At 37.6% G+C, this 27,233-nt stretch overlaps 1 protein-coding gene across 2 annotated transcripts in view; it reads left to right on the top strand.

Moving 5' to 3' along the window:
• The window catches only part of VWC2L (von Willebrand factor C domain containing 2 like), a 160,648-nt gene that overhangs the window by 78,248 nt on the left and 55,167 nt on the right, over positions 1 to 27,233 (top strand). Inside the window, exon 4 of one of the 2 annotated variants that reach the window (XM_047721574.1) lies at positions 12,264 to 12,316. The exons of the other annotated variant lie outside the window; for it this stretch is intronic. Within the exon in view, the coding sequence (XP_047577530.1) occupies positions 12,264 to 12,286 (23 nt within the window). The 3' untranslated portion in view covers positions 12,287 to 12,316. Of the gene's footprint in view, positions 1 to 12,263; positions 12,317 to 27,233 lie in introns of those variants that run through there. 2 annotated transcript variants of the gene reach the window in all.

The raw sequence follows: 27,233 nt of genomic DNA on the forward strand, positions 1-27,233 counted from the left end.
AAAGTGGTATACACACACACACACACACACACACACACACACATACCTGTTTAACTTTAAAAGTTATACTAGCTCAGGTTAGATCAGGCTAGCCTCTGTGAGAAAACCAGACAAGATGTAACAATATCTTGCCATGTCAGCAGAGTATCTCAGTGAAGAACTTAATGGCTTCTGAGAGGAAGGGTTCACGTAAGTATAAATAGTTCAACAGTATTATTCCTATTAACCCATAGACCATAAAATTAGGCAGCCACCTCTGTGCAAATGACAAAACCCAACTCCAAGTTAATGATAGCCAAAGGAAAACTATTAACTCACAGGACTGAAAAACCCAAGCATAGTTGTAGTTTTCTGCATGGCTAGACCCAGGGACCCAGAAATAACTTAAGGATTCTGTGTCTGTGTCCTTCTGTGTTTTGGCCCTTCTTGCCTCTCTATTCCCTTTATTCTTAGGCACACTTCCTACTCCCATCAATTTCTTGAGGCAAAGACCACACTAGCAGTTTCATATCCCAACCTAGCAACATAGTGGAAAAAAGGAACTATCTTCCTAATAGCTCTGGCAAAATTTCCAAGGAGGATCTATTTGGTTCAGCTCTAGTCATGTGTCCACCTCTGAAATCAGAAAGAGTACTCTGAGATCAAGCCTTGATTACCAGCCCATCTAAGGTATGAGAGCAAGGGGTAGGAGTGAGAAGGTCACCATGGGCCTCCTGGACTAAATACAGTTGTTACAGAGATGACATAGAAGTTGTTCCCCAAGAAGATGCTGGGCAGAAAACAAACAAATAAGCAAGCAAAATACATCTACTACCCTACCTGTAAATATTTCTGAAGTGAGGTTATCCTTTAATCTATTCACCACATGTCATTCATTTCTTTCATTCTGTCTCTACAGTGAACCAACCAGTCTAGTACACCAATTCCTAAATAAGCTAAAGAACTAACATACAGCCAAACTCTACAACCTTATTCCTAATTTTCTAAATTTCAAAAGGAAATCAGTGGAGAGGTCCTGTCTCTTTTGCTATAGCTATTATATTTTATGCTAAATGCATCTACCATTAGCCTTATTAGTGCATGATAAGACTGTAGTAGTCTTAGTTAGCATAACTTCATTCCCATATGAGCAAGGAATACTGTAAATTGCTTATCTAAGGCTTTGTTTCTTGCTACAATGCCTTCAATTATTTATCCAGTCCTAAGTGTTATAAAATATTATAATTTATTCTCATAGACATGAAATAAAGTACTTCTCAATTATTCTGGTTTGAATTTTTTTCTTTTTTTTTTAGCAAAGAAAACTACTTTCCTATGCAGAGTAAGCACAAGGCTGTTAGGATGACTTAAGACAGATAAACATTGCCAACCACACTGCCAAAAGCTTTTCAGCAGCAAACCAAACAATAAAACTCTACTCTGTGTGGTGCTGAAGAATTTCTCACTTGAGGATCAGGAATGACTTTGACCTTCACCCTCTTCTGAGCCAGTCTTCCTTAATGCCTCACATGTGTGAGTCTCTTCCATTTGGGGGGGAAATCTCTCAGCTTCTCTTGGAGTCTCAAAGTCTGTTCAGATCAGCTTTGTTTGCCGCTTCCTCCAGAAGTTCTTAAAGTCAAATCAGAAATTAAAGTTTATCAGAAACTAAGCAGGTGTTGTCTGCTTCAAGACTTGAATGTGCTTAAAATTCATCCTTGAAATGTTATACAACTATGTTTTTTATAGCACTAGGTACTTTTTTTTGAGTTTCTAAATCAGTGTCTTGGATGTTTTCTTCTTGTTTTTCCTTTCAAGGGCATACTTAAAGCAGAAAAACTTTCCGGAAAAGTGACAAATACACTACTGCTCTCATTTTCCCATTAAATAAAGTTTTTATCTAGAACAAGTCTTAGATTTTCAAGGCCTTTAGTTATTTCTCAGCTATTGTCTAATATATCCTCTTCTTTAGCTGGTGCTTTTGAGGTGGTCTGGTTTATCTAGAATTCTCAAAAACAACCAAATATCTCATACCTTAATGGTGATGACTAATCTAATGGTTTTTCTTATGTTTTACTTTTTTTTATATTAACCTGCCTTTGTAATTCTCTGGATTAGGAAATATTCTGCTAATACTTTCTTAAAGAGAAACAAAGAGAGCCTGATGGTAGTTATGGCAGTAAAAACAGACACTATTCAGGAACTATTTCCCAAAGGAAAAGAGACATCAGTATAGAACTTGCTTCAATCCCAAATACAAAATGGACAGGTGGGAATTTCTAAGGTTGCATGAAGGGGGGAAGGGGTGGGAAGGAGGTCAGTGAATGGAATATTACTAGAGGGAAACATGAAATGTGATGGGGGATTTCTGGCTAAACTCGACAAGATTCTTGCTAAACACAGACCAAATAGCACCTGGGAGAATTGGGGAATGGGAAATTTGATGAGAAATGGACAAAAGTCCAAAGGTCAAGGCCCAGTTGAAAAGAAGGTTCACAGGAGCCTGGGTGAAGTCTGGTCAAGGAGGGCGTTTTTGTCAATTCTTCCCTCCCACTGTGAAGACACCAAGAGTTATAGAAATTAAGTGACAAAGGCTAAATTAAGTGGCAAAGAGCCAATGCCTACTCCCTGTCACTTGCTGACCCCTCACTGTGGCTTTTCCACCTCCATTTGCCACTTTCAATGCTGAGCCAGCCATGACGCTAAGTGCCTGTCCCATAAGTATTTGCTTTATTTCCCTCAGAGAACTGTGAGCTTCTTGAAGGCAAGGACTGTGCTTTCACATTGCTGTTTCATCTAAAATGAAACAGGGGCTCCTGGGTGGCCCAGTCAGTTAAGTGTCTGACTCCTGGTTTCAGCTCAGGTCATGAGCTCAGGGTCATGGAATCAAGCCCTGCCTTGGGCTCCGTGCACAGTGGGGAGTCTGCTTGAGGTTCTCTCCCCGTGCCCTTGCCCCTCCTCATCCCCCCACTCTCTCTCTCTAAAATAAATAATCTTAAATAAAATAAAATAAAGTAAAATAAAATTAAATGCCAGAGTAGCTTCTCAAAAAACACTTCTTAGTTCAAATGCTTTCATTTTTCTGTTTATTTGCTAAGACAATGAATCCAGGGGCTCTTTCAAACCTCAGTTTTGCTCAGTCAGCTGAGCAGCATTTGGGAGCACCCTCCAGACCACCTCACTGCCCTGCTAGTTTAGTGGGACAACCTTTCAGATGACCTAATCTCTTCTTGTTTCAGTTTACTCACCTGTAAAATGAGAACCAATACACTTCCAACAATATATTTCCCCCATCTACCACATGGGTCTTGTTGTGAATGTCAAATTTCCTCCATCAAAATATTTGGTAATCTTGAAAATGCCATGACCATTTTTCCTAAAAAGAATGCAAGCACCTAAAACATTCACATTCAAACTCCATCATCTTACACATAAGGGATACAAGTTTGAAAAGCTGCATGACCTATTTCTGAAATCCTCATGACCTTCAGAACATGTAAATGATAGGAAGTAATATTTTTAAAAAGCCAACAAAGTCAGTTCAGATATTTCACAAACTGAGTATCTCACATATTTGAAAAGAAAGATGCACTAGAAGGCCTACAGGCACGTGAAACATCTTCCTCTCCATGACTTGGTTTTAAATTTACGCAAGACACCAGGCATCTTCACACAGACCGTGACACCTGGGAGCCGTACTGTATTATTTTACAAATATCAGCTATGCTTAGGTCTCCGGTCCTGTCAATCCACAAGAGCACAAGCTTTTGGAGCGTTGATAGACCCTTAATTAATTGGCTATTTCTAAGAACATGTTCACCATTCTGCTTCATCCACTTTGGGGTTTGATTTCTCTACTACAGAGCAAAGATGTTTCTAACTAGAGCACTTGATTTCCCAAAGGAAGCCTGGTTGAAGAGAAATCCTATGCAGTTGTATACTGTTGCTTAAAGTCGTTGCTGACCAATTACATCTTCAATAATGGAGTGATGTTTTCATTTAAGTAAAAAGTATACCTTTCTCACCCATTTATTCTAAAAGTGCACGTCTTTCAAATTCTCTTCTCACCGAGTACTTGGTTCTCAATGAAAACTTGGTGGTAATAATGCCTGATAGTATTCATGATATGGCCTGTAGTTCACCGGGAATAAAGGTACATTTTTACAGTCCTCAGTATTACCTGTGCGGATTTGTATATTTTGGTCTTTTCACACCTTGCTACAATCTTTCCTTTAATTGTGCTAATTATAGAGCACCAAAAGATCATATTTCTCTGAGGGGAAAAGAGAGTGTTCCATGTTAAGGTGAAATGCAGATTTCCCATTAAAAGGCAAATTCTACATTTCAAAAGGTTGAATAGGCTCATAACAGAATCCCAGCTGGCTAAATTTAGAGCATTGGAAAAGATCCAATTCAAGAATAGTCTTTGGATTTAGGCCTGTAACATTATTTGATAGTGTATTGGAAAGAAAAAAAAAACTCATTTTAAGCTCTTGCCTTTCCACATATTGTTCTTCTGTGATAGGCCAATTGGTGTTGATCATGGTGTTGGCCTCAAAACCACTGCTTACTCTGAGTGGTCTATTTCAATTGTATTTCGCCAGCTTAAGGGGCTTGCGTTTGCAAATCTTTACACTGAAACTATCCTCGCCTCCTTCTCTAAATGTCAAGACCTTCCTTTTTTGGTTCACCCTGTGTTCACAGCCCATTTTTGTGCTTTTATCCCTTTTGAAAGCACGGCAGGGTCACAGATGCCTAGGTTATCTGTACTCTCTGCTGCAATTTGGAACTTTTCTTTGACAATTTTCCTACTTCTGACTTGTGTCCAGCTCATACTCTGGCTTGAGTAATTCCCACTGTCCGTTACCAACCCCAGAATCCCAGCTGCCACTTCTGCACATCCACTCTTTATCAGTATTCCTCCAGTGTGCATCCAAATCACCAGGAGTGGTAATTAAAATGCCTATTTCTGGGCCCCAGCCCAGCTCTAATGAATCAGAATCTGGGAGTGAAGGCTGGAGATCTGTTATCAAACGAACTCTCTCCAGAAGATTCCGAAGTCTGAGAACTACTGCTCTCTGCTGGGTCAGACTTCTAGAAAGATGGTAGCTTCATAACCTCTGTTAAAGCTGTAGCACAGGGGTACTAGTTGAGGAAGTACTAGAGGCTAAAAGAGATAAAAAGTTGAAATCTCTGTGGCTTAACTTCATAGCCATGTGGGGAAAGCAGTTCTCCTCTGGAGTTTTTATGTGACTAAGACTATAGTGGCTCTGCCTTTTTCAACACGTATTTCCCAAGATCACCCTGCATGTCAAAATCCAGCTGGTCAACTCAGGAAAAGAGGGTGATGATTACCTAGAATAAAACACAAAACATAAAAAATGTTTATGGGCCTCTCTGGGAAGTGGCTGCCATCACTTCTGCCCATATCCCCATGGTAAAAACGTAAGACTACCTGGAGGCCTGGGAAGTACTGGGAAATGCAGGCTCTGGGCAGCTGCTTCCAAGCTACCACTGTGTACCATGGACATGCAGCAAAACTCAGCTGGACCCTGGAATCTGCCACTAAGTGACATCCAGAGGGTAAAGAAACAAAGTGCATTTTTCCACAACACACTGTGGAGTACCAGAGACCTATTCTTCTAAGACCTCATTTCTAGAATTTCCCACCCAGGGAGAAAAACAGATATCACCTTGTGGTTTATCTCTATATTTATTTCTTTTTCTTGGCATATCTGCCTGACTATTTTGAAAGACAGGCAGATTTTATTAAATTTTGAAAATGAGCTATATTAGTACTATGCTATTGAAATAAATTAGTGCATGAATCTTCCAATATGTTCCTGATATTTAAAAAGAAAATTGTCCACATATATACACACACATATATATATTATGCATACATATGTGTACATATTTGTATGTGTGTATTGCATATGTATCTGCCACTGGGTTTGGGGGTGTGTATATAAAAAACAAAATCCAGTGACAGACGTATTTCTCATGAATGTAAACACTTGCTTTGTGCTCATTTTTTTACTAAAGAGATACACAGTATATTCAGCCCAAGAAAATTAGGACTATGTGGCCAAGTCAACATAAAGGCGATTTATGATGCCTTCATGAGCCTTTTGAGGCTTATATCTTGCCATTCTATTTCTTTCAGATAAAACTGAAGGGGAAAAATCAACAAAGTTTGAAAAACTGCCTTCTAGCTTAAACACTAACCAGTTACACAGACCAATTGTAAGAGACACATTATTTTAACAACCACAGCACCATTCCGAAGTTCGACAGTATATTTGAAGTTCTCAACCTAAAATGAGCTCTGAGTCACATGTCTTTATACATGCATTGATTTGTGGGCAGTTTTATCAGAAAACCTTCAGAATCAAACATGCATGCATTAGTTTTATGTTTATTCATTATTAATTCAATTGTTAAATATTCACTGAACAACGACTAAGTGTGAGATCATCTCCGAAGCACTGAGGAGACAATAATAAAGTAAAGAATCTCAAGAGTAAGAAGCAGAGTATGGTTAGCGAAAATGATAAGAGCTACAAGTGTACAGGGAAGGATCAGAACAGGCCTGACTGAGCTGTGAACATTGGAGCAGAAATGCCTGTTCCAGGGAGGTTGTGTGCTGTGTGAATATTCACAAGAAGAGGGTATCAGGCAGAGGTGAGAGAAAGTTAAGGTCTAATGCTCTGATGGAAGAGGGTACAGGCGAACCTCAAAGATGTCGCAGCTTCGGTTTCAGACCACCACAACAAAGCCAATACCTCAATAAAGCAAGTCAGGTTCATTTTTTGGTTTCCCAGTGCATATGAAAGATTACACTCACACTACACTGTAGTCTATTAAGTGTGCAATAGCATTATGTCTAAAAAGGGTACATACCTTAATTAAAAATGCCTTATTGCTTAAAAGTACTATCTCTGAGTTTTCGATTTTTAGCTTTTTGCTTAAAATGAGAAACTTGCAACTCTTCCTTTCAACACTTAAAGGTTATTGTAGGGTCATTAATTGGTCTCTTTTTAATATCGTTATGTCTCAGGGAATAGGGAGACCCGAGAAGGCGTGGAGAGATGGGGGAATGGCTGGTTGGCAGAGCGATCACATACAGCATTTAGTTCACTGTCCCAATGGGCATGGATCAGAGTGCTCCAAAAGTGCTGCAATGCTAGCAGCAAAGATCACTGATCACTAATCCACCTGTAGATCACCATAACAAATATAATAATGAAAAAGTCTGAAATATTACAAGAATTATCAAAACATGACACGGAGACACAAAGTGAGCAAATGCTATCAGGAAAATGGCACCAATAGGCTTGTTCGACAAAGGGCTGCCACAGACCTTCAATTCGTAAGAAACACAGTATCTGCAAAGTGCAGTAAAGCAAAGCACCACCAAAGGAGATATGCCTGTATCTTATATGAAAAATCTCTAACATATGCACATAGAAGAAATTTCTCCCATATGATTCTGAATAACTCTTCATCTACATGGCCTCATCTTTCTTGCAAAAAAAATCAACTACATACTTTTGTCTTCTCCAATCAAATGGTCAATTAAGTACTATGTTCAACTGCAAAGTAACAGAAACATTAAAAAAAAAATCTTTGACAAAAAGGGTATTTTCTTTCCCTCATGTAAACTCAAGTCAGGGAGCAGATGATGGACAACTGGTACAAGAACCCCATACACCAGGAGACCAGCCTCCTATCTTTTTGCTTTTCCATTCTTAGTGCATGTATTTCGTGTTGAAGTTTACTTCATGGTCCCAATATGGCCACTATAGCACTAAGTATTCCCAGTAGAACAGAAGGGTAAATAATCACCCTCTCTCTGAATCTGCTCCTATCTGAATTTGCTATCCCCTATGCCTACAGCCAGCTTAGAAGGAACTTTCCAATGAGTCCACCTAACAGCTTCTATTTACCTGTCACTGGTCAATGGTTCATATGGCTTCTTTATTTGCAGGGAAATTAGGAAATATATTTTAACCTTGATTCATGGCTCTCCTCGAGATCAGGGTTATATAAGGATAAGAAGAGAGTAACAGTAGGCCACTGAAACCAAGTAACCATGGTTTCAATTACAAGAAGTGGACATAAATGATTAGCCTCCATTTCATAACCAAATATGAGTCTGAAATATTATTACTGTGCCAATTATTTGTTGTCCCTAGGTTATATAACACCTTCCTCAATGTATTCATCACTTACCCTTCATCTCTATTGAGTTCCCACACGTATCTCATCATTTGTAATCTCCTCGGGTTGTTATAATCCCTAGGGAGAACTATAAATAGCATCTCTTCCCTAAAATAATGCAGTAGCAGATGGAAGCCAACTATCATTCTCGTTCCTCATGGAAACCAAGTTAGAGGGCATGGTTTCAAGTTTATTGGCCAGTAGCTAATCCTGAATCTCAAATAATACAGACTTTCCTACCAGCAATGGACTTCTACAGGAAAATCACACTCCCAAAGGCAAACATGCTGCCATTCTTCACAGACTTGACAATCAGATAAGCCACTCCACTGCCCCAGTAGCTGAGTATTTCACTGCCACTAACAACTGGAAAGAAACCGAAAGTGTGGGAAAGAAGTTCTTCCCAGCACTTGTGGTTCTGGAACACTGGTGGCCCTGGGTAATCATGCCTCTCAGAATTCATGCTCACCCATGGAATATCATTGAGGTACCATGGGGTACCCACCACCCCATGAATCTTCCTGAACAGAAAGAATGATTCAGCTTTAAACCTAAGCCTTAAGTTACCCTTCTGGAAAGGCCACAAGGAGAAGCTACTTTGAAAGAAGGTGAAACAGAGATACAGAGAAAGAGGGGTCCAGCTGTCCCAGAGTTCCAGTTAATCCCAGCTTTCTATGGACTCACCTGCTTAAGAGCAACCACATGCATGACCACCAGCAAGATGAGAAGGACTGCCCAGCTAAGTCAGCCCAGGTGGCATGCTGGAGCAAGTAAATGAAATAATGGTTGTTTTAGATTGCTACCTTTTGGAGTGGTTTGTTACAGAACAATCAATAACCACAGCAATTAAATACTGTTATTTCTTCCATAGTACTCCTTACAGTTTCCCTCTTATCTAGTCTCAGCTTCAGTGTGTATTATCAGTAAACTTGAAATATTGGCAAGTTCTCAATAAATATTAGCTATTATTATGTAAGCCACTTTGTAAATGGCAAATGTGAGTGTAAATATTCAGAATAATAACCATTTTTGAGCACTGTTTGCTGCTAGTTGCCTTTTCAAAACTCTAAGATGATACTTAGTCTTCTCAGTGATCTAAAATTGTCATTTTTATGGTCTTCTATCAGTTCTGGTCTCCTCTAGTTTTGTACAACACAAGGCTATACTTTGCTTTCTCTTAGAAGTTCTTGTGTGTACTGTTCCTGCTTCATATTATAAACTTCCATCTACACTGTGCGTTTCAGTGTCCCTTTCTCTTCCCTCCCATTCTCCTGCTTCCAATGAGAAATTCTGCCAGACTCTAGCCATTGGACCCTAGGTGTTGTTATTCCCATAGCCTAGTATTTCGTAGACTTTTATTTGTATGCAGTTGCCATATATATTTGTCCATGTCACCTAAATAGGATGGTAATACTTGAGCAAAGTTGAGACCCAGTATTTTCCCCACTTTTGCATTTGCTAGTATTGAGAAGTCCATTGAAAGCTCACTGCCTGCTTTTGTAGCTACGCATCCAACTCTGAACATAAGAACCACCTGCAAATTATCTTCATGCAGAGTTGTATCTTCTGAACCTCAACAAGTATTGACTTGGATTTTATCATGGTATGCCAAAGATATGATATGCTTAAGGCCTCAATTTTCTGAATATTAGATTGCCAATTCTCTATGTTGATTAGTCCTGGATTCATTCTGGGCTATAGGAGAAACAGTGCCTAACATCCACAATACTTTTATGGGCCCATGAGAAAAAAACATTATTTCCACGAAATCAGAGGGAAAAAAAATGTACTTAGTTTGAAAAAAACTAATATTTAATATTAATATATTTATCTATATACCAATGTAGTAATAAAATATAATTTTAAATACTTTTTTTTTTTTTAATGGAGGAAGAGACCCATAAAGGCCAAAGTGCCTAGAGTGCATGATGGTCATAATGCAGCCCAAGATTTGTTAAGCGAATTGTTCTCAAAATTTAGAAGGCATTAGCATTTCCTGTGATTTTTCTTTTATGTCTTCTCAGCCACAATAGCAGTGATTCTGTTAAGCAAAGCTAGAATAAATCTCAGGAATCTGCATTCTTAATGATCATTTAGGTAATTCTGCTACACACTGAATTAGAGGAAAACTGAAGCAGCAAAAGGAGAAACAATGAAAGTTTTGCCTCTAAGGAACAGAGCTGAGGAATGGGACAAATAAGATATATGTTGCTTTCTGTTATATCTTTTCTGTACCAAATGATTTGTTCCTACTCCACGCATATGCCTACTATGAAACTATTGGCTCCAGAATCAGCAGCATCCTGGAACTCCCTTAAAATTCTCCTCTCTGTGTGTAGGTTATTCTGCAGGGCAAGAGCACAGATTCAGCGATTTTTTGGTAGTCAACTAAATTGCACACTGGTAAACAAGACATATCAGGTTAATCTTGAAAATAGCTGACCTTCCAGTCCAACTGTAGCAGGGTCTGGGTACAAATAGGACCAGCTGGGTAGATGATCAAAACGCAAAACAAAACAAAACAAAAAGAAAGGCAGATTTCAAAATAAGTAGATTGATTCTCTTGTTAATATTGAATAGATTCGGATGCTTTCATTTCCCTAAAAGAAGGGTGAAATTAAGATGCACAAGTCAAAGAGAAAATACAAGATATTATTTGGGTTCAAATGACGATGTTGAAGCTAACCACTATCACCCGTGCACCCATTGGATGAATCAAAAGCCTTTCAAAGCCAGGCTGTTCTCCATATATTAAGTACTTAGTGTCTTCATCTGATTGCTCAGTCATGAGAGGGTATGTAACAGCTGCATATGTGTGCGGTCTTTGGGGGAGCTGAAATTTATTAAGAAGTTCAACCAGATTGCCCAGCAAAAAAGCCAGTTTCTAGCCAAGCTGATTACGCACAGGGCAGCAAATTATTCTTTAATTAAGATGAATTGAATAACCACCAAAGAATTTGTCAGGGGGCAGGGCTTGAACAAAGCTAGAAATCTTTACCCCATTATAAATAGTAACATCTTCCCTAGGAGAAACCATGATGAGTTCCACAGCATGAACTGGAATTATTGGTTATTCCCTCCAAGTCCCAGGAAATGCAATCCAGTTTTTCATGATTGCAAAGTGCCTCATAACATTCATTATTTTATCTTCACAACAAGCCTGTTGGGCAGCCTGGGGATGTGATTCCCATTTTACACAGGAGGAAACAATCAGAGAGAGATTAAGTAACTCGCCCAATGTTCCAGAATGAAAAAGGATAGACAAGTCCAATTTTGAGCTGTGAATTTCTAGCACATCATTTAGCTCATTGCTCTGCTCGCCTAAAATCCCAAAATAAATTTGACTGGTCTGAACATTTAAAAAGATATTATAATTATTTAAATTAAAGATGTCTTGATGGACTTGAATGCTATTTCTTGTCTGCCCACATCCCCCTGGACATGTTCTGTGAAATTTCTTTTCTCAAGGACAGTGTTGATTTAATTGGAAAGAATCATGTTCCCGTTTCCTATTTTGGCTACCACAGTACCCCCAGACATATGCACAGTGGCCATCTGGAAAAATCCATTCCTAACTTCAGGGAGTATTGCTTCGGTCTGCCCTGAAACTGTTTACCCACTGGCACTGCTCTTCATTTCCAGAAGCAGTGTGATTTCTACTTGGGATTACTTGAGATTCTGCCTAATAACCAAAACAAACAGTGGTGCATAAGCCTCCACAGAGAATCTGCACACATATTTAGAGAATACTCCCCCAGTGCTACTCTATAATTTCTTCCTTTTTTTGCAGTTTTTGTTTTTTATAAGAGTTGTTGAATTCAGCTTTTGTCCAATGTATTCATGACTACGAGGGCTTTTTTCAGACTAAGAAATACTCAAAGGTATAATCAGGTCCTTCCACAGTATTTAATTAGCTGTAATTAAAAGACATCCACACAGTGTTTTCAAAGTCTTTTCTTCTGTTACATTGCTAATGAATTAAGAAATTAATTGGCATGTGAGTTACAATAGAAAAAGTCAGTAAGAAAATTTTAACTATCTTATAACATTATCCTTTTTTGTAGGTCATGTTCTGTCACTGTATTAAATTCAATGGCATTCCCAATCACCAAAAGGAAAAACAACAACAGAAAAAGCCAACATATAAGAAGAATGGTCAGAGGGAGAGGGCAGGAAAAGGGATAAAGAATGTTCCCATAGACCCATATTCCAGTAAGCTTGTTTTAAATGATCAAATTTCCCATCTACAACATTAGATTTTGGAGATTTTTTTTAAAAATCTCCAAATCTCTTGGGGATAGTGGGGTGAAGGCAAAGGATAGCAAAGAGTGTGGGGAAGTAGATGAACCTATGTTCATACCTAGCTACCTGCCTCTTTTGCTTTAATAATATACATGGAAATATTATGCATATAATTAATTATAACAACAATAACAAGGTCCCATGAAGGACAGTTTAATAAATAATTTAGAAAATACTACCTTATGTTTCCATCTTCAGTCTTTCACAAAGCCATTTTCTACGGACCTATTTAGACTTTATCTTTCCACTTTAGATGATATATAATGATTTTTATTTGGGCAAAATATAGATATCAAATATAATAAGTATGATAGGTTAAGATATATATGTTTAGCAAATGAAAAGTTTTTACAAACCTATAAAATAATATAAAAATACCAATGCAGGTGGGCAAAGAACATGAACAGACAGAATCATACACAAACAATACTGATGACTAATAGAAATAAAATAGATTAATTTTACTAGTAATCAAAGACATACAAATCAAAAGAAGATAACACTTAACTTCTCTATCATTAAGAAATTCTTAAAAGTATAATACCCAATGTTTGGAGAGGTTAGGTTCCACACATGGTGCATCTTTCTGGAGAGCAAGTCAGCTATATGTAGCAAAAGCTTTAGAAATGAGCACATGCTTGTGAACATTCAGTAATTTTACTTTTTTAAGAATTTTTTCTAAAGAAATTTTCAAAGATAAACTGAAAAACTTATATGAGTTATTTTATCGTAGCAAATATCATAATAAATTGGTAATGTCAAAAAAACAGAAATAATCCAAATGCCAACAGTAAAGTTTAAAATATACATTGATCATCCATTTAGTTGAACACTATGCCAAAAAAATTATTTCTGAAGAGTATATAATGACCTAGAGGCACATGATGCAATGTTTTGTGGAAAATAGAATATAAAACTGTATTACCCAGATTTTTAAAAAAATTATGTCTAAGTGTTAATATTTATTATAATATTACATTAAAATAACATTAATATATACATAAAATATTAATGCTATACCTGTATCAATTACATTAAAATATTAACAGAAGTTATATTGGGGTGGATGAATTACAGGAAATTTTCTTTCTCCTCCAATTTTTGTAAAATGCTCTTTAAGGAAAATGTGCTATTTTATAATTACAAAATATAAAATTGATTTTATATATCAAGATTAATATATTTCTTTGGAGCAGAAAGTACTATAGCAGAAGCATATTTTTAAAATTAGATTTTTGCCACAATTACCTGTAATGGAAAATATTTATAATATTTAATCTGTGTCTCTGAAAACCTTAAGGACTCAATATTCAAACCATAGATATTTTAACATTGTTAAAGAATTTTCTAATAAATTTTAAAAGACAAATATCATTATCTATCTACCCAACATTATCAGATAGAGTTTAATTTTCAATTGAACTTTATTTGGAGTCATTAATTCTATGCTAAGCAATTTGGAAATCTACTAATGAATCAGAACAAAGGAATATATGGGATGATCATAGCAATAAAGATTAATAATCATTTTCATATATCTTACTATATTTGACCCTCATATTTGTGAAAAGGAATAATGCTTTCCTGATTACAAATAATGGAGAAATTTGTTAGAGTAAAATTAATGGAGCTTTCCATGGTCTCTTGGCAAGTCCATGAGGCAACCAGGTCTTTGACTTTGTATCCCTGGATACTGATCCTGAACCAAAGTCCATGCCTATATTCCACGATAGCATCCTAAAATAATCACTCTCTCTTATCTACTCATATGATTCTACCAAAAATATTTGCTCTTAAAGTATAACACTATCCGTAGCTGGTGAGGTAGATAAACACCACATTATTCAACAGCCTTGGAGACAGTCATGAGCCCGGAAAGGGCTCAAATTTCCACTAGATGGCGTGTAGCCTGTTCTCACCTTCCAAATAGATTTCAGAGAAATTTGTAGTCATTTGCCACATTTCCAAAATGTAATTTAAGAAAAATCTTAAGAGATATTACATTCACATTGTTTTAAAAGTCAATTAATTCAAGGTCTTAAATTATCACTACTTTTTTGAATGTTTGAATTATAAGCCACTTTTCTTTTGTTCCCAAACTACAGAGGTCAACTGCCTCTGGGGGGGGCGCCTAGGTGGCTCAGCTGGTTGAGCCATGGACTCTTGATTTTGGCTCAGGTCATGATCTGAGGGTCCTGGGATCCAGCCCTGCTTAAGGATCTGCACTCAGCAAGGAGTCTGCCGGAGAATCTCTCCCTCTCTCTCCCTTTCCCTCTGCCCTCCCCTTGCACACACGTGCTTGCTCTCACTCTCTTTCTAAAATAAATAAATAAATCTAAAAAAAAAAAAAGACTAAAAAAGAAGAAGAAATGACCTTCTGGTTTCACCATCTGGAAAGATGGAAGATATTAGTGTCTCCCCATCCCCCCTTCACTGACCCCAACTTTCCTTTTCTACCTCCCATAACTGCCAAATGTACTGTACATGATCAAAGTTGGTAGTATTTACAGTTTGTCAAGTTTTGTTCACAGGATGATTCTAAATGCAAAACTGTAAAAGAGTAACATTATATAACTGACAGGTTTTTTTTGTTGTTTTTTTTTTTTTCGCTAACAACATTGTTTGCTACAATCACATTTCCTTTCCTATACAACTAGTGTATGTTTGTTTTAACTTGGAGTTTTCCACTTCCTTTTTTTCCCCATTTTTCCCATTTCTCATAAAACTTATGGACTTTTCTTCTAATACTTCCATGGATTTTTTTTTTTAAATTACAACCACTTTTGATTTCAAAGAGCTCTTTCAAGTTTTCTGATTTTACTTTTTATATAGTGTACCGTTCTTCTTTTACTAATAATTTTTTTTTCTCAAATGTACTTGGGAATTTAATCTCAGTTTTATCTTGGAAGTTCTAACCCATTCTCCAAAAGGGACAAATTTCCTCAGTGTACATTTTTTTCTTTCCTTCCTATCTTTCCTTCTATCCTCCATCCCTTCCTCCCTCTTTGTCTTTCTCTTTCATTTTCTGGGTACTGCAGCTCACAGGATGCCTGCCTCCAGCTTGAATCATCCAAGCTCTTCAGTGAGATTGGGCCCACTTGTGCCCAGGTTTTTCCTGACCTCCTTCCATTCCCAGTCTCACTTCACCACTAGAGTTTCTAGAGATCACCCCCTAAACTACCTTCATCTAAACAAACAGTGAGCATTCTAAAGTGTATCAGATCTTTAACTGCCCATTCATATTAACTGTGAGGCAACTGAGTAAATGGTGATAAAGCATTCATTTTGTTGGAGGATTTGTATTTAACCAAATTTAGTATTTTGTTTACCCTTGAGATTAATACTTTTACTACTTGTCATAATCTTTGGTTCCTATGCCACTGCCCTTTCACCTCCAACATAGTTTTTATTTTCCTATTTCTTTAAAGAAAAAATTCACTACTTAAAAAAAATGCTGTGTATGTTAAATTTGCCTGGAGGTGAATGTCTTCACTTCCACACTGTTGCAGATTTGGATGGGAGGTGGGGGTGGTAAGAGGGATAAAATGGAATTGAAGACAACCATATGACCTTCTTCCTCTCTGTCACCTAGGCTTTACCTGAGAGCTGAATTGCTTTGAGGTCCTAAAGGGCATAGCAACTGCTTGGCAATAACCCCTTACTGCCTAATTTCAGAAAGAGTTTTTTTGTTTGTTTGTTTTCTGCTTCACTTTAAAGCTCACTTATTCTTCAACCAGATAATTGCTAAAATTTACTAGTGATGATGGCTCCCTATTCTCTTCATTATTGGAGACATACTTTTTTAAGTCAATTGCTTTAGAATCAATTTAAGGATGGCCTCCTTTTTCCTAAAGATTTATTTATTTATTATTTACTTTTTATTTTTTAGAGAGAAAGCAGAGGGAAGAGGCGAGGGAAAGGAAGAATTTCAAGCAGACTTTCCTCTGCGCACGGAGCCTCATGCTGGGCTCAATCTCATGGGCTCAATCTCATGACCCTGAGAGATCAAGCCCTGAGCTCAAACTAAGAGTCCAGTGCTTAACCAACTGGGTCACCCAGGCACCGCTAAGGATGGCCTCTTGAAGGAAAGAAAAACATGTATGATCAGAGTACTGTGTTAAAATGGAAGCCAGCTGTTTTCTTTTTTCAAATAAAGTCATCAGTGATATTTGCTTTATATCTTATATAACCATGAACTACTAAAATAAGATCCCATTTGTAACTAGAGTATTATAAAATATATACAATTTTGGTGTCAAAAACACCTGACTCAATTTTGATGGACCTTAATTTTTAGTTAAATCTCTATTATATCCCAAACTTCACCATAGTTTTGTTTTTTTTTTTTTAAGATTTTATTTATTTATTTGACAGAGAGAGATCACAAGTAGGCAGAGAGGCAGGCAAAGAGAGAGGGAAGCAGGCTCCCTGCTGAGCAGAGCCCGATGCGGGGCTCTATCCCAGGACCCTGGGATCATGACCTGAGCTGAAGGCAGAGGCTTAACCCACTGAGCCACCCAGGCACCCCTCACCATAGTTTTATACCTGAAATTTTGTCTCCCTTTCTTCAGAATCAGAAGGTCATTCGATACTCATTCTGAAAACTTTTGAATCCTAATAACTTACATCTGGGATCCAGATGTAAGCTGAATGGATCATCAGATTGTAGTGATCAATTATGTTTATGCTTTTGGGCTCTCGGTAGCTCTGCTGAAATATTTAGAAATTACAATTTATTCCTTTTATACATTAAGTATTTAATTCATCCTCATGTTATTTAACTCCTCTTTATGGAGCTGCTTTCTATTAGTTCTAGAAGTCTCTTGAGAAAACTTTGTTTTAGTTTCTCTTTACCATCCTATCCTTTAATATATCTTTCCAGCTAAAGCAGACAAAGTACTTTATTGGTGCAAAGGTATTTTTCCCCCTCTGTTTAAAAGGAGACTTTATGTGGCAAATTAATTTACTCCTAGTTTCCCTTCTCACAGTTTTGGGAAGAGCTGTTTAAGGTGATGTAAATACTGAAAGAGAGGTTAATCCTACTTGGGACTTTTACTGACTCTCCTAAATGCAGTTCTTATGGTCCCTCTAGGCAGTGGGAATCCCATCCTCAGCCATTTAACGAGTAACCGTAAAGTGAAGTGCATTGCCTGGCATATAATCATTCCCAAACAGATAATTATTAAATACATAATTGAATCCTAGAAGAGCTCTACCCTTTGGCCTATGTAGTAGGCAGAATAAGGGCTCTTCCAAAGATGTCCATATCCTAATCCCAAAAATGTATAAATACATTTCCTTACATGGCAAAAGGAACGTTACAAATATAATTAAGATCATTGACCTAGAGATGGAGAGAATATCCTGGATTATTCATGTGGACCCAATCTAATCACATCAGTCTTTAAAAGGAAAGACTCTTTCCCAGCTATGGCCAGGGAGATACAGTATTGCTGGCTTTAAAGATGGAGGAAGAGGGCATGGAATTAAGGTGGCCTCTAGAAGGTAGAAAAGGCAAAGACATGGATTCTTCCTTAAAGCCTCCAAAAGAAATGCAGCTTGGCTGACACCTTGATTTTACCCTAGTGTGACAGACTTCTAACGTACAGAACTATAATTTAATACATTTGTGTGTTTATAAATCACTAAGTTTATGATAATTTATCACAGCAAGCAATAGAAAAATAATATAACTTTGAGCTCTATACCTGAAATTTCTTCACTTTTGTTTTTGCTTGTTGAATAGTCTCTCCATCCCTTAGAACCTATCTTAAATGCTACTTCCTCAGGAACCCTTTCATGTCTCCCCTCCCCAAATGCTCTGATCTTTCCATTTTACTTTTATTGCTTACCTTGATATTTCTTTTGTTATCTCTTAACCTTTTATTTTGCATTTTAAGTCTAGAAACCAACAAGCTTTGTTATAAGGACCTTCAAGGGTAAAAACCGTGTCTTACTTTTTACCCACCAATATAACACCTTGAACCTGTATGTAAACATTTGTTAAAGTGATCAAGAAATAAAGACTTATAACCACACTTCTATGAATTGAATTCTGTTTCCCCAAATTTATGTTAAAACCTTAACCCCCAAGGTGACCGTATTTAAAGTCATTAGGAGGTAATGAAAGTTAAATGATGTCATAAAACTCAAATCGGGTCAAATGGGGTCCTAATCTGATAGGACCGTGGCTATAGAAGAAAGAGAGAGATACTGAGAGAGAGAGAGAGATCTCTGTCCTCCATGTGAGAACAATACTAGAAACCAGGAAGAGAATCCTCACCAGAAACTGAATAGGCAGGCACTTTGATCTCAAACTTCTTAGCTCTAGATCTGTGAGAAATACATTTTTGTAAGCCACCCAGCCTATGATATTTTGTCATGGCTTCCAAGGGGTAATGAACTTAATCCTTATCCTTGCCATGTGTGCTTCTCTTTTTGAGACATATTATTTACAAACAATCCCTCTTTCACAAATGGGTCATCAATTTTGCTTGATCTCATTTGATCAAGTCTTGATCTCATTTGATTACAGTTTCAGGTAATGCACACGAGAAGGATTTAAGTCAGTTTTTCTTTTGGTAACAAATTAGCTGGGAAGCACCTTAATGCTGGCTGCTCAAACAAAAACTGGCCAGCAGATCTTTTGTTTTCTGTGTTTACTCTACCTTCACAGTACCTCTACTATTTTGATGTGATAAGAATCATCTGCATTTCAAAATCACTTACCATCACTTTCTAAAAATTATTCTGTCAATGTGACAGGTACTTGCTGATGAATAATAGGGATTTTGATATAAACCAAAGACCAGTGCTATCAGGTCAAAATATAGAACTCAAGAGTAGGTGCATTAAATTCAACACCCAAGAATTTCAAGCCTAAGAGCTGTCAAAAGGAGTACTTTTCTCAATACAACAGTAATACGCCACAAGAAGAATGTATAATGTGAATGTGACTGAAAACTGAATCATTTGTAACTTTGTGCATCAAGGTTGGCATGATGAATTGTAGCTAGAAGTAAAATGATCACATAAACCACCATATCTAAGTGAAATATGTGCTAGAAAGTTTCTCTTGAAACATCAGTGTTTTTCAAGGATGACCCCTTATAGAATCCACTGACTCTCTGGTAATTTTTAATGTTGAATGCTTATAGAATCCTCTGTAATGGTAATCCAACAGCAAGGAGTAGACAAAGGCAACAAAGTTCTATTGAAAAAGGAAGCTGGCATCCTGGTCATTTAGCTCAGTCAGATAAAAGATTAATCCACAGCCATAAACAAGAGAAATCTTAACACTGTCCTAGTACTGATGGTAACATTTTAGAAATGAATGTCATCTTGGTCAAACAAGTGATTCCTGCAAGGTCAAAGAGAACCACAGTCAAGGAGAGCAATGTCTCTCCAATCAGTATACACACTAGACCTTTAACCTGACCTTCACACTTTACTTCCTTCACCATGAAATTCAATAAATCTACCTTTCCCAATCAGAACACCCAACATTATGCAAACAGAGCTAATGTGTTTATAAATGGATTATTAAAAGATACCTAAGATGCAAAAAAACAGTCCTGAATAACATTTCTGAAAATAAACCAAGTATGATTCATATCTCCACTAGGCCAATACCAGAGTGAAGACGATTCTCATCACAGTATTTCATGGTATTTCATCTATAGCACAAAATTATATATGATCACTCATAATGTAGCAGAAGATTCTCACTATTGATGCTCCTCAGATATATGACATGAATTGAACAGAGTTCAACATGATAACTAGCCAAATCTGTCATTCATTCATTCATTCATTCATTCATTCATTCATCCAAATATTCAACATGTAATTCTGGAGAGCTACTTCGTGACAAATAAAGGTTGCAACTGATGGTCTACTTTTTCATCGAATAAAGAGTTGGGGGGAAAGATGGGGGGGGCATTACAATCCATGGAATAGAAGTGTCTATCCAATACAATAGTATCATCTTTAGTACCCCTGGGAAGTGGTCATGCAGTCTCTGTTAAAACCTTTCAGAAAGCTCTAAAGACAAATTCTCAGATGCAAGAAACCTGCCCCCTAATATTATCTCTAGCAGCCACAATGCTGTATGCTGATCACATGGCATGCTCAGTTCAGTTAGCAACTTGAAGGGCTGCCATTCTGCCAGAAGTGGTCTGCAGGATGACAGCAGGGTGTTGGTAGAGCAAATGTCTTTGGCTCTGGGTTTTATTTATCAGTGAGAACTGATTGATGGTTCAGCCCATATACACACACTCAGGCTAATGGCTTCATCTTTACAGCTCTAAATGTAATGCCATGTTAATTTGGATAAACGGTTAAGGTTCATATCAGAGGTTTGTTTTTTTCTGTAATCATTTACTTAACATCTTAATTTTTCTCTCTCAAGCCTTCCAATTTAAATTGTTTAAAGATAATCTGTGTGAATACCAGAAAGCATCCATGTTATGTCAGGTGTAGGCAAGAGAAACATAATAGTATCAACTTCTGATGTTTCGGTAATATTTTTCTTCTTCTTTTCTTGATACTGTTTAATGTAACACAGTGAAATAGGATATCTGAACATCAGGGCAAATTTCTGTATTTTTAAACCTCCCTTTCCATTCATTTTGGCCTTTGACCAGATAGATAGGTAGGTAGGTAGATAGATAGACAGGCAGACAAATCAACATACATATTTATGGACAGTATTTTTACAACGAAATCCCACCCCCCACTTCAGAATATTCGGTAGCAAAGGAGCTACATTTTGCCAGAGATAGTGTTGTAAGAGGAAATCATGACACTTGTTTGCAATCCTATGTTCTACAGCAATGGCACAGTAAGTGCTTGTAGCACTTTATCTAGAAATCTTTCATTAGGTCAACAGCATGCAATCCGGTGATGAGAAAAGGAGGGCTGGATCCTGTAAATACACACACACACATACACACACACACATGTCTGAAAACTGGCAGTCGCTTTTTTGGTGGAGATGTGTTATTCCAAAATTGGCATAATCACAGTTTCCAACTCGTTTATGACCAGCATAAAAAATTGCATAAAATATCATGCACAGCTGTAGTCAGAAGGAAGATTCAATTTGGGCTTTGTGTAGACTTGACTTGCTGCCAGTGCAGTTATATACATCATCTAGGGTTGCATTTAAAAGGATAAAATACAGTTTTAATTCTTACAGCAAATTTATTTTGTTAAAGAAAGATAAAAACGTTAAAATAGATCATAAAGAGCATTAAGTTCCTCCCTGCCCCCCGCCCAGTCCATCTTTTGTTAATATAACGTTAAAGGGTTAGCAAAAGATGAGAAAGCCATAAAATTAAAGGTTAAGACTGCAGTTCTATCTCTCCACAAAATGAGAAGTTCTCTGGTCCGATTGCGTGCTCCTTTTTGTTACTCAGCCTTGTTGGGGATGTTATACGTGAACAACCTCAAACATCCCTGCTGGTTTCTTTGGAAATCTCAAAGGCCACAGTGATAGAGAACAGCATGGGTAAGCTGCTGAGGAATAACAAGGTTTTCATCTGAAACCCAAAAGCACAATGTAGCATGCAGTTTTACAAGGAGATTTTCTCCACGCCTACGGAGGAAAGGGCTGAGTACCACTGCATCACAGCGTCTTTAAACTCTCAAGAGCCTTAAAGGACCAGCTGCTTCATTTCCTAATTGGGGTCCAAAGAAAACGAATGACACATGGCTGAATCATTGACTGAATCAGGACCAGAATTTGAATACAAGGTTCTTTCTACCTCTTATACACTGCTTCAGGTAGAGCTTGGCACCTCAGAGAATGGGTGATTAGTTCTACTGAGAGACAAAGGGGTAAACTTGTTTCTTATCTGATGGTAAGCTGGAACCAGTTGGCAGGCTCTGGAGAGTTGATGGATATCTCTTCGTGACGTGCATTTAGTGACTTCACATTGGTAGCTTGAAATTAGCTTTGGTGGGAGTATTGACAGCACAGAAATGGGCAAATGCTAGAAACTGAGGTTCTTCTTTTCCCTGGAGCTGGATGCTAAACATGTATGAACACATCACATCACTTACTGCACTTAGCTCATCAGGGATCAGGCGTAACACTGCTCTCACCTATGGACACTCATTTGCTCTCTCACAGTCTCCAGTAACTAACTCTCCGTCATTTACAGCACAGCTTGTGAGGCCCTATCGTGATCCTATATGGATTTTAAGGATAACCTGTTTCTGAGGGTTAGAGCTCCACCAGGACACCTAAAATCAGGAGATACCAGAACACGCAGCTCTGTCAGTTATGTACAGAAAGCTAACATGTCAGTAGTTGTCAGAGCTTCAGTTTCCAAAGATTTATTCCTTTTAATCTAAAGAGTGCATTGGTATCTTCAGTTTATATAAATCATGTATAGCTTATCATTAAGTAGACTTTTGCTGCAGGACAAACAGAATCTTGAGTTTAAGAAAAGACACTGAGGAGGATATGTATAGAAAACTGACTCAACCACCACCAAAAGGATACTTCTTACCAACAAGAGGCAAGAAAATACAGTTGCTAAGAGCTCTGTAGGCAGGTAGACTAACGTTTGAACCCAGCTTTGACAACTAACCTGTGTGACCTTGAACAACTTAGTGACCTCATCATGCCTCACTTTCATGATGTATAAAATGTAAATAAAAATAGTTAGCTACCTCTTAAGATTACTGCATGGATTAAATGAGATGAAATGCACTAAAATCCACCCCACCTACCCACCCCAAAATTTTGCTCTAGCAATTCTCTCCCTCTATCTCCTCCTTTCTCTCTCTCTCTCTTTTTCCCCTCCACTCAGGGTTTTATTTCCAATCACTCCAATAATCTCTCTCTATTTTGTCAAGGTTACCAGTGACCTCCATATTACTAAATCCATTGGTCAGTTCTTTGTTTTTATCTTACTTGACTTAGCATATGACACAGCTCATCAGCCCCTCCTCCCCAATATACTTTCTTATTTGACTTTCAGTATCCCAGCCTCTCAGAGCTTTCCTCTTCCGTGTGGACACTACCAATTCCAGTGGTCCTAACCAGTATAAAGGAGAGTTACATTATGTTATGATATACTGTGATAGGGACATTGGACCCTAGTGAAGGAAATGGAGATGCTGCAGGTGATAATGAGGAGGAAGAGTTCAGACTACTGTTTTTCAATTTTGGCTGCACATTTGAATCAGCTGGGAGCTTCTGGAACTCATAATGTCCTGGCAACACAAAGAAACTCAGAGTCTCTGGGGGTGAGACCCAGGCATTGTTATTGTTTAATGCTCCCAGGTGATTACAATGTGCAACCTATGTTGAGACACTGATCTAAATGAAGGAAAAATAAAGGCAGGTGCCAAAGGAAGGAAGTGGTTTATGGAAAGTCTCCACAGAAGATTTAGCAGATAAATGAATGCATAAGACTGAGAAAGGTCAATGATGCTGAAGTAAAGAAAGTGTAACATTTGTACACTAATGACTAACACAAGACAATATTACTTAAAAGATGTTACAAAAAGTATATTTGTAAAATATTACTTAGAAGATTCAGAGAAAACAGAGATGATTTGGGTCCATGATTAAGTATATAAAGGTGAAAATTAAGAGAAATAGTGTTGCATATCAATTGATAGGGAAATTTGAGTCAGATTGGCTGGATTGGAATTCCTATTTCACCACTTCCTTTGACCTTGGTCAAGGTGTCTCAGTTTCCTCATTTGTAATATGTATATAAGAGTGAACTTATAAGTCTTTTAGAGCATTTAGATAATTCATATACAGGTCGTAGAGCAGCATTTGACACATCGTAAACACACATTAAATGTTGACCGATGTTGATGATGATGATGATGATGTGCAAGCTTTTGAAAAAGTTGAGACAATTAAGCTAAGAAATGGGCCCATGCTTGGGCTCTCAATTTTTGGAGACTCATGACAGATGCTGAGTTTTCTTCCTCCAACCAGAACTAGCACAAGGAGCACTGTGAATCATGAAAAACATACCTGTTTGGTGAGTTCAGTCTCCTTTATGGCATTTCCCCTTTGTCTGTCCTTCAAGACCAGAGTTTTTCTGCTTGCAAATACCTCCCAGTAGAAAATGACCTGATAAGCAGTACCATTACTGGGATTACTTTTCTCTGTAGAACTCCCCTATCTTCAAATTTTATCTGAAACTGTGGCATGAATGGCTCTATCCTCAAAGGAATGTTAGCAATCAGCAAATTAAGTGAGATAATGTAGATGGAATCACTTTTAATTTATAAATTGCAATACAAATATTAACCTTGACATTGGATATCCTACTTCTGCAAAGCCCTTGAATTGCTTAGGGGAGTATCCTGCTTTATTTGCCACATGCTTAGCAAAAAAGCATGGATGTTACTGGAAGGTCAACATTCCTTGCTAGCAGCACATTAATTCCAGCTTATAGGAAAGAGACTTGACCACAGTGAGCTGCGATGAGTATTGTACCAAAAAGCACATTTGCAGATTGCTTGTGAAAGTTTCTGTTCTTTTGAAAAACCTTAGCAGGAAAATCATGTTGATTTATTCATAATCAGTGTGATTAGGAAACAAAAAGAAAAGAGGAAACCCAGGAATTCATGTGTCCCTAGAATCACAAACCTGTCAATGTCAGATCATGTCCTTCCACTTGGGATTTCTGCTAACTGCCAATATGCTGCTGGTCCCAAGACACATTTATGGAGCACCTGCTAAGCGGCAAGCACCTTCCGAGGCACTGGAGACGTAAAGATAAGTAAGACATAGTGAGAAGCATGAAAAAGAGTATGGCATGCAGACCACTTAACTCAATAGATCAGTTGACATAAAGATAAATTGCAAAGATGGAAGGAGGCACAGGGTCTGTGAGAGCACAGCTCACAGCTCATGTTCGAAACCATTACACCACATGTGTGTCTTAGAGGTAACAGCCTAGCCAGGGAAAATAATTGCTATCAGTGTTCAAAATAAAAGATAAAGCCAAAACAAACCAAACAAACCAAACAAACCATGAAGTGCCCAAGTAGCATATGGGTTATGTTCCCTCCGAAGCAGTAGGTCATCCTTAGAATACTGTGGTCTCTAGTTAGAAAAGCCTTCTCCGTCCTTCCCAGAAATGGCACATTATTTCTCTCCACCATCTGAAAGAACAGTCTTATTTTCTCACACTTGCTCTTTTTTTTTTTTAACATTTTATTTTTTTATTTGACAGAGAGAGAGACTGCAAGAGAGGGAGTATAAGCAGGGGGAGTGAGAGAGGGAGAAGCGGGCTTCTTGATGAGCAGGGAGCCCAATGCGGGGCTGGATCCCAGGACCCCAGGATCATGACGTGAACTGAAGGAAGACGCTTAACAACTGAGCCACTCAGGTGCCGCTCACTCTTGCTCCTTAAGGTGCATGTCCGGTTGTGTGTATGAACACACCCAAACATATACCCTCCAGGTTTGCTTGCTTGACCCAATGATGCCTCTGCACCAAAAATGAGATGGTGTGCGAACGCAATCAAAATGTGTATGTGCAAAGATGTACATTGAAATTATTTACATATTTTAAATAATACCAAGGAGGATTAAGGACAATATGGTATATGCATAAAATGAAATACCTAAAGCTATTAAAAATACATAGTTCTGTGGTGCCTGGGTGGCTCAGTGGGTTAAGCTGCTGCCTTCGGCTCAGGTCATGATCCCAGGGTCCTGGGATGGAGCCCCACATCAGGTTCTGTACTGGCGAGAAGCCTGCTTCTCTCTCTCTCCCGCTCCCCTTGCTTGCATTGCCTCTCTCACTGTCTCTCTCTCTCTCTGTCAAATAAAGAAATAAAATATATAGTTCTGGAATTTTAAGACTAATGGCATGGGAAAATTCTTAGGATATAATGTTTGCTTCTGTTTCATGTATATGTGAGTATATATACATATATATATATACACACACATGCATATGTACCTATGTGTGTGTGTATATCTATATATGCAAGCATGCTTGTATGTATATATTTGTATTTCTCAAATTTTCTGCTTTGAACATGGGCTTATGTAAGCATAGCATAAGCAAATATGTATACACATGCATAGATGTGTATGTTTGCATGTATACACACATATTCACCATTTATGTTGATATAAGCCCATGCTCAAAGTAGAAAATTTGAAAAATACAAATAACGAAATACCTAAGTGAATATCATATGTAATCTCAACAGCCAGAGATAATCATTGCTAATAGTTAGGCGTATATTTTTCCAGGCCATTCTCCATACCCACTTGCTTTTTTAAAAAACTAAATTGGAACACTGGGGTTTTGCTCATTCCGTGTAAAGTCACATCAAGAACAATTCTCCATATAACTAATTATTCTCTGTAAATCTTACTTTCAGTTCAGTATAATATTCCATCCTTTGAATGTAGTATAACTTTTTTAGCAGTTTCCTTATAGTGGACAGGAATGATTATTATCCTCTTGTTGTTATAAGTGACTCTTCGATGAACTTCCTTGACCGTAAGTCTTTGTTCATATATTCACTTATTTCTTGAGACTGGCTGCATAGAAGTAAAATTACCAGGTCAAAAGGTAAATGATTTGTAATGCTCTTGAAATATATTTTCTAAATTGCATTTCAGAAAGGTTATACTGACTGCTACTCTCACCAACGGTGTACAACGGCACTCTTAACTCTTTGTCTTCAGTGTTACCTTTTATCAGCATTGCAAATTTGACTCATGAAAAA

This window comes from Lutra lutra, chromosome 3 (genome assembly GCF_902655055.1).
Source record: "Lutra lutra chromosome 3, mLutLut1.2, whole genome shotgun sequence".
Classification (NCBI taxonomy): domain Eukaryota; kingdom Metazoa; phylum Chordata; class Mammalia; order Carnivora; family Mustelidae; genus Lutra; species Lutra lutra.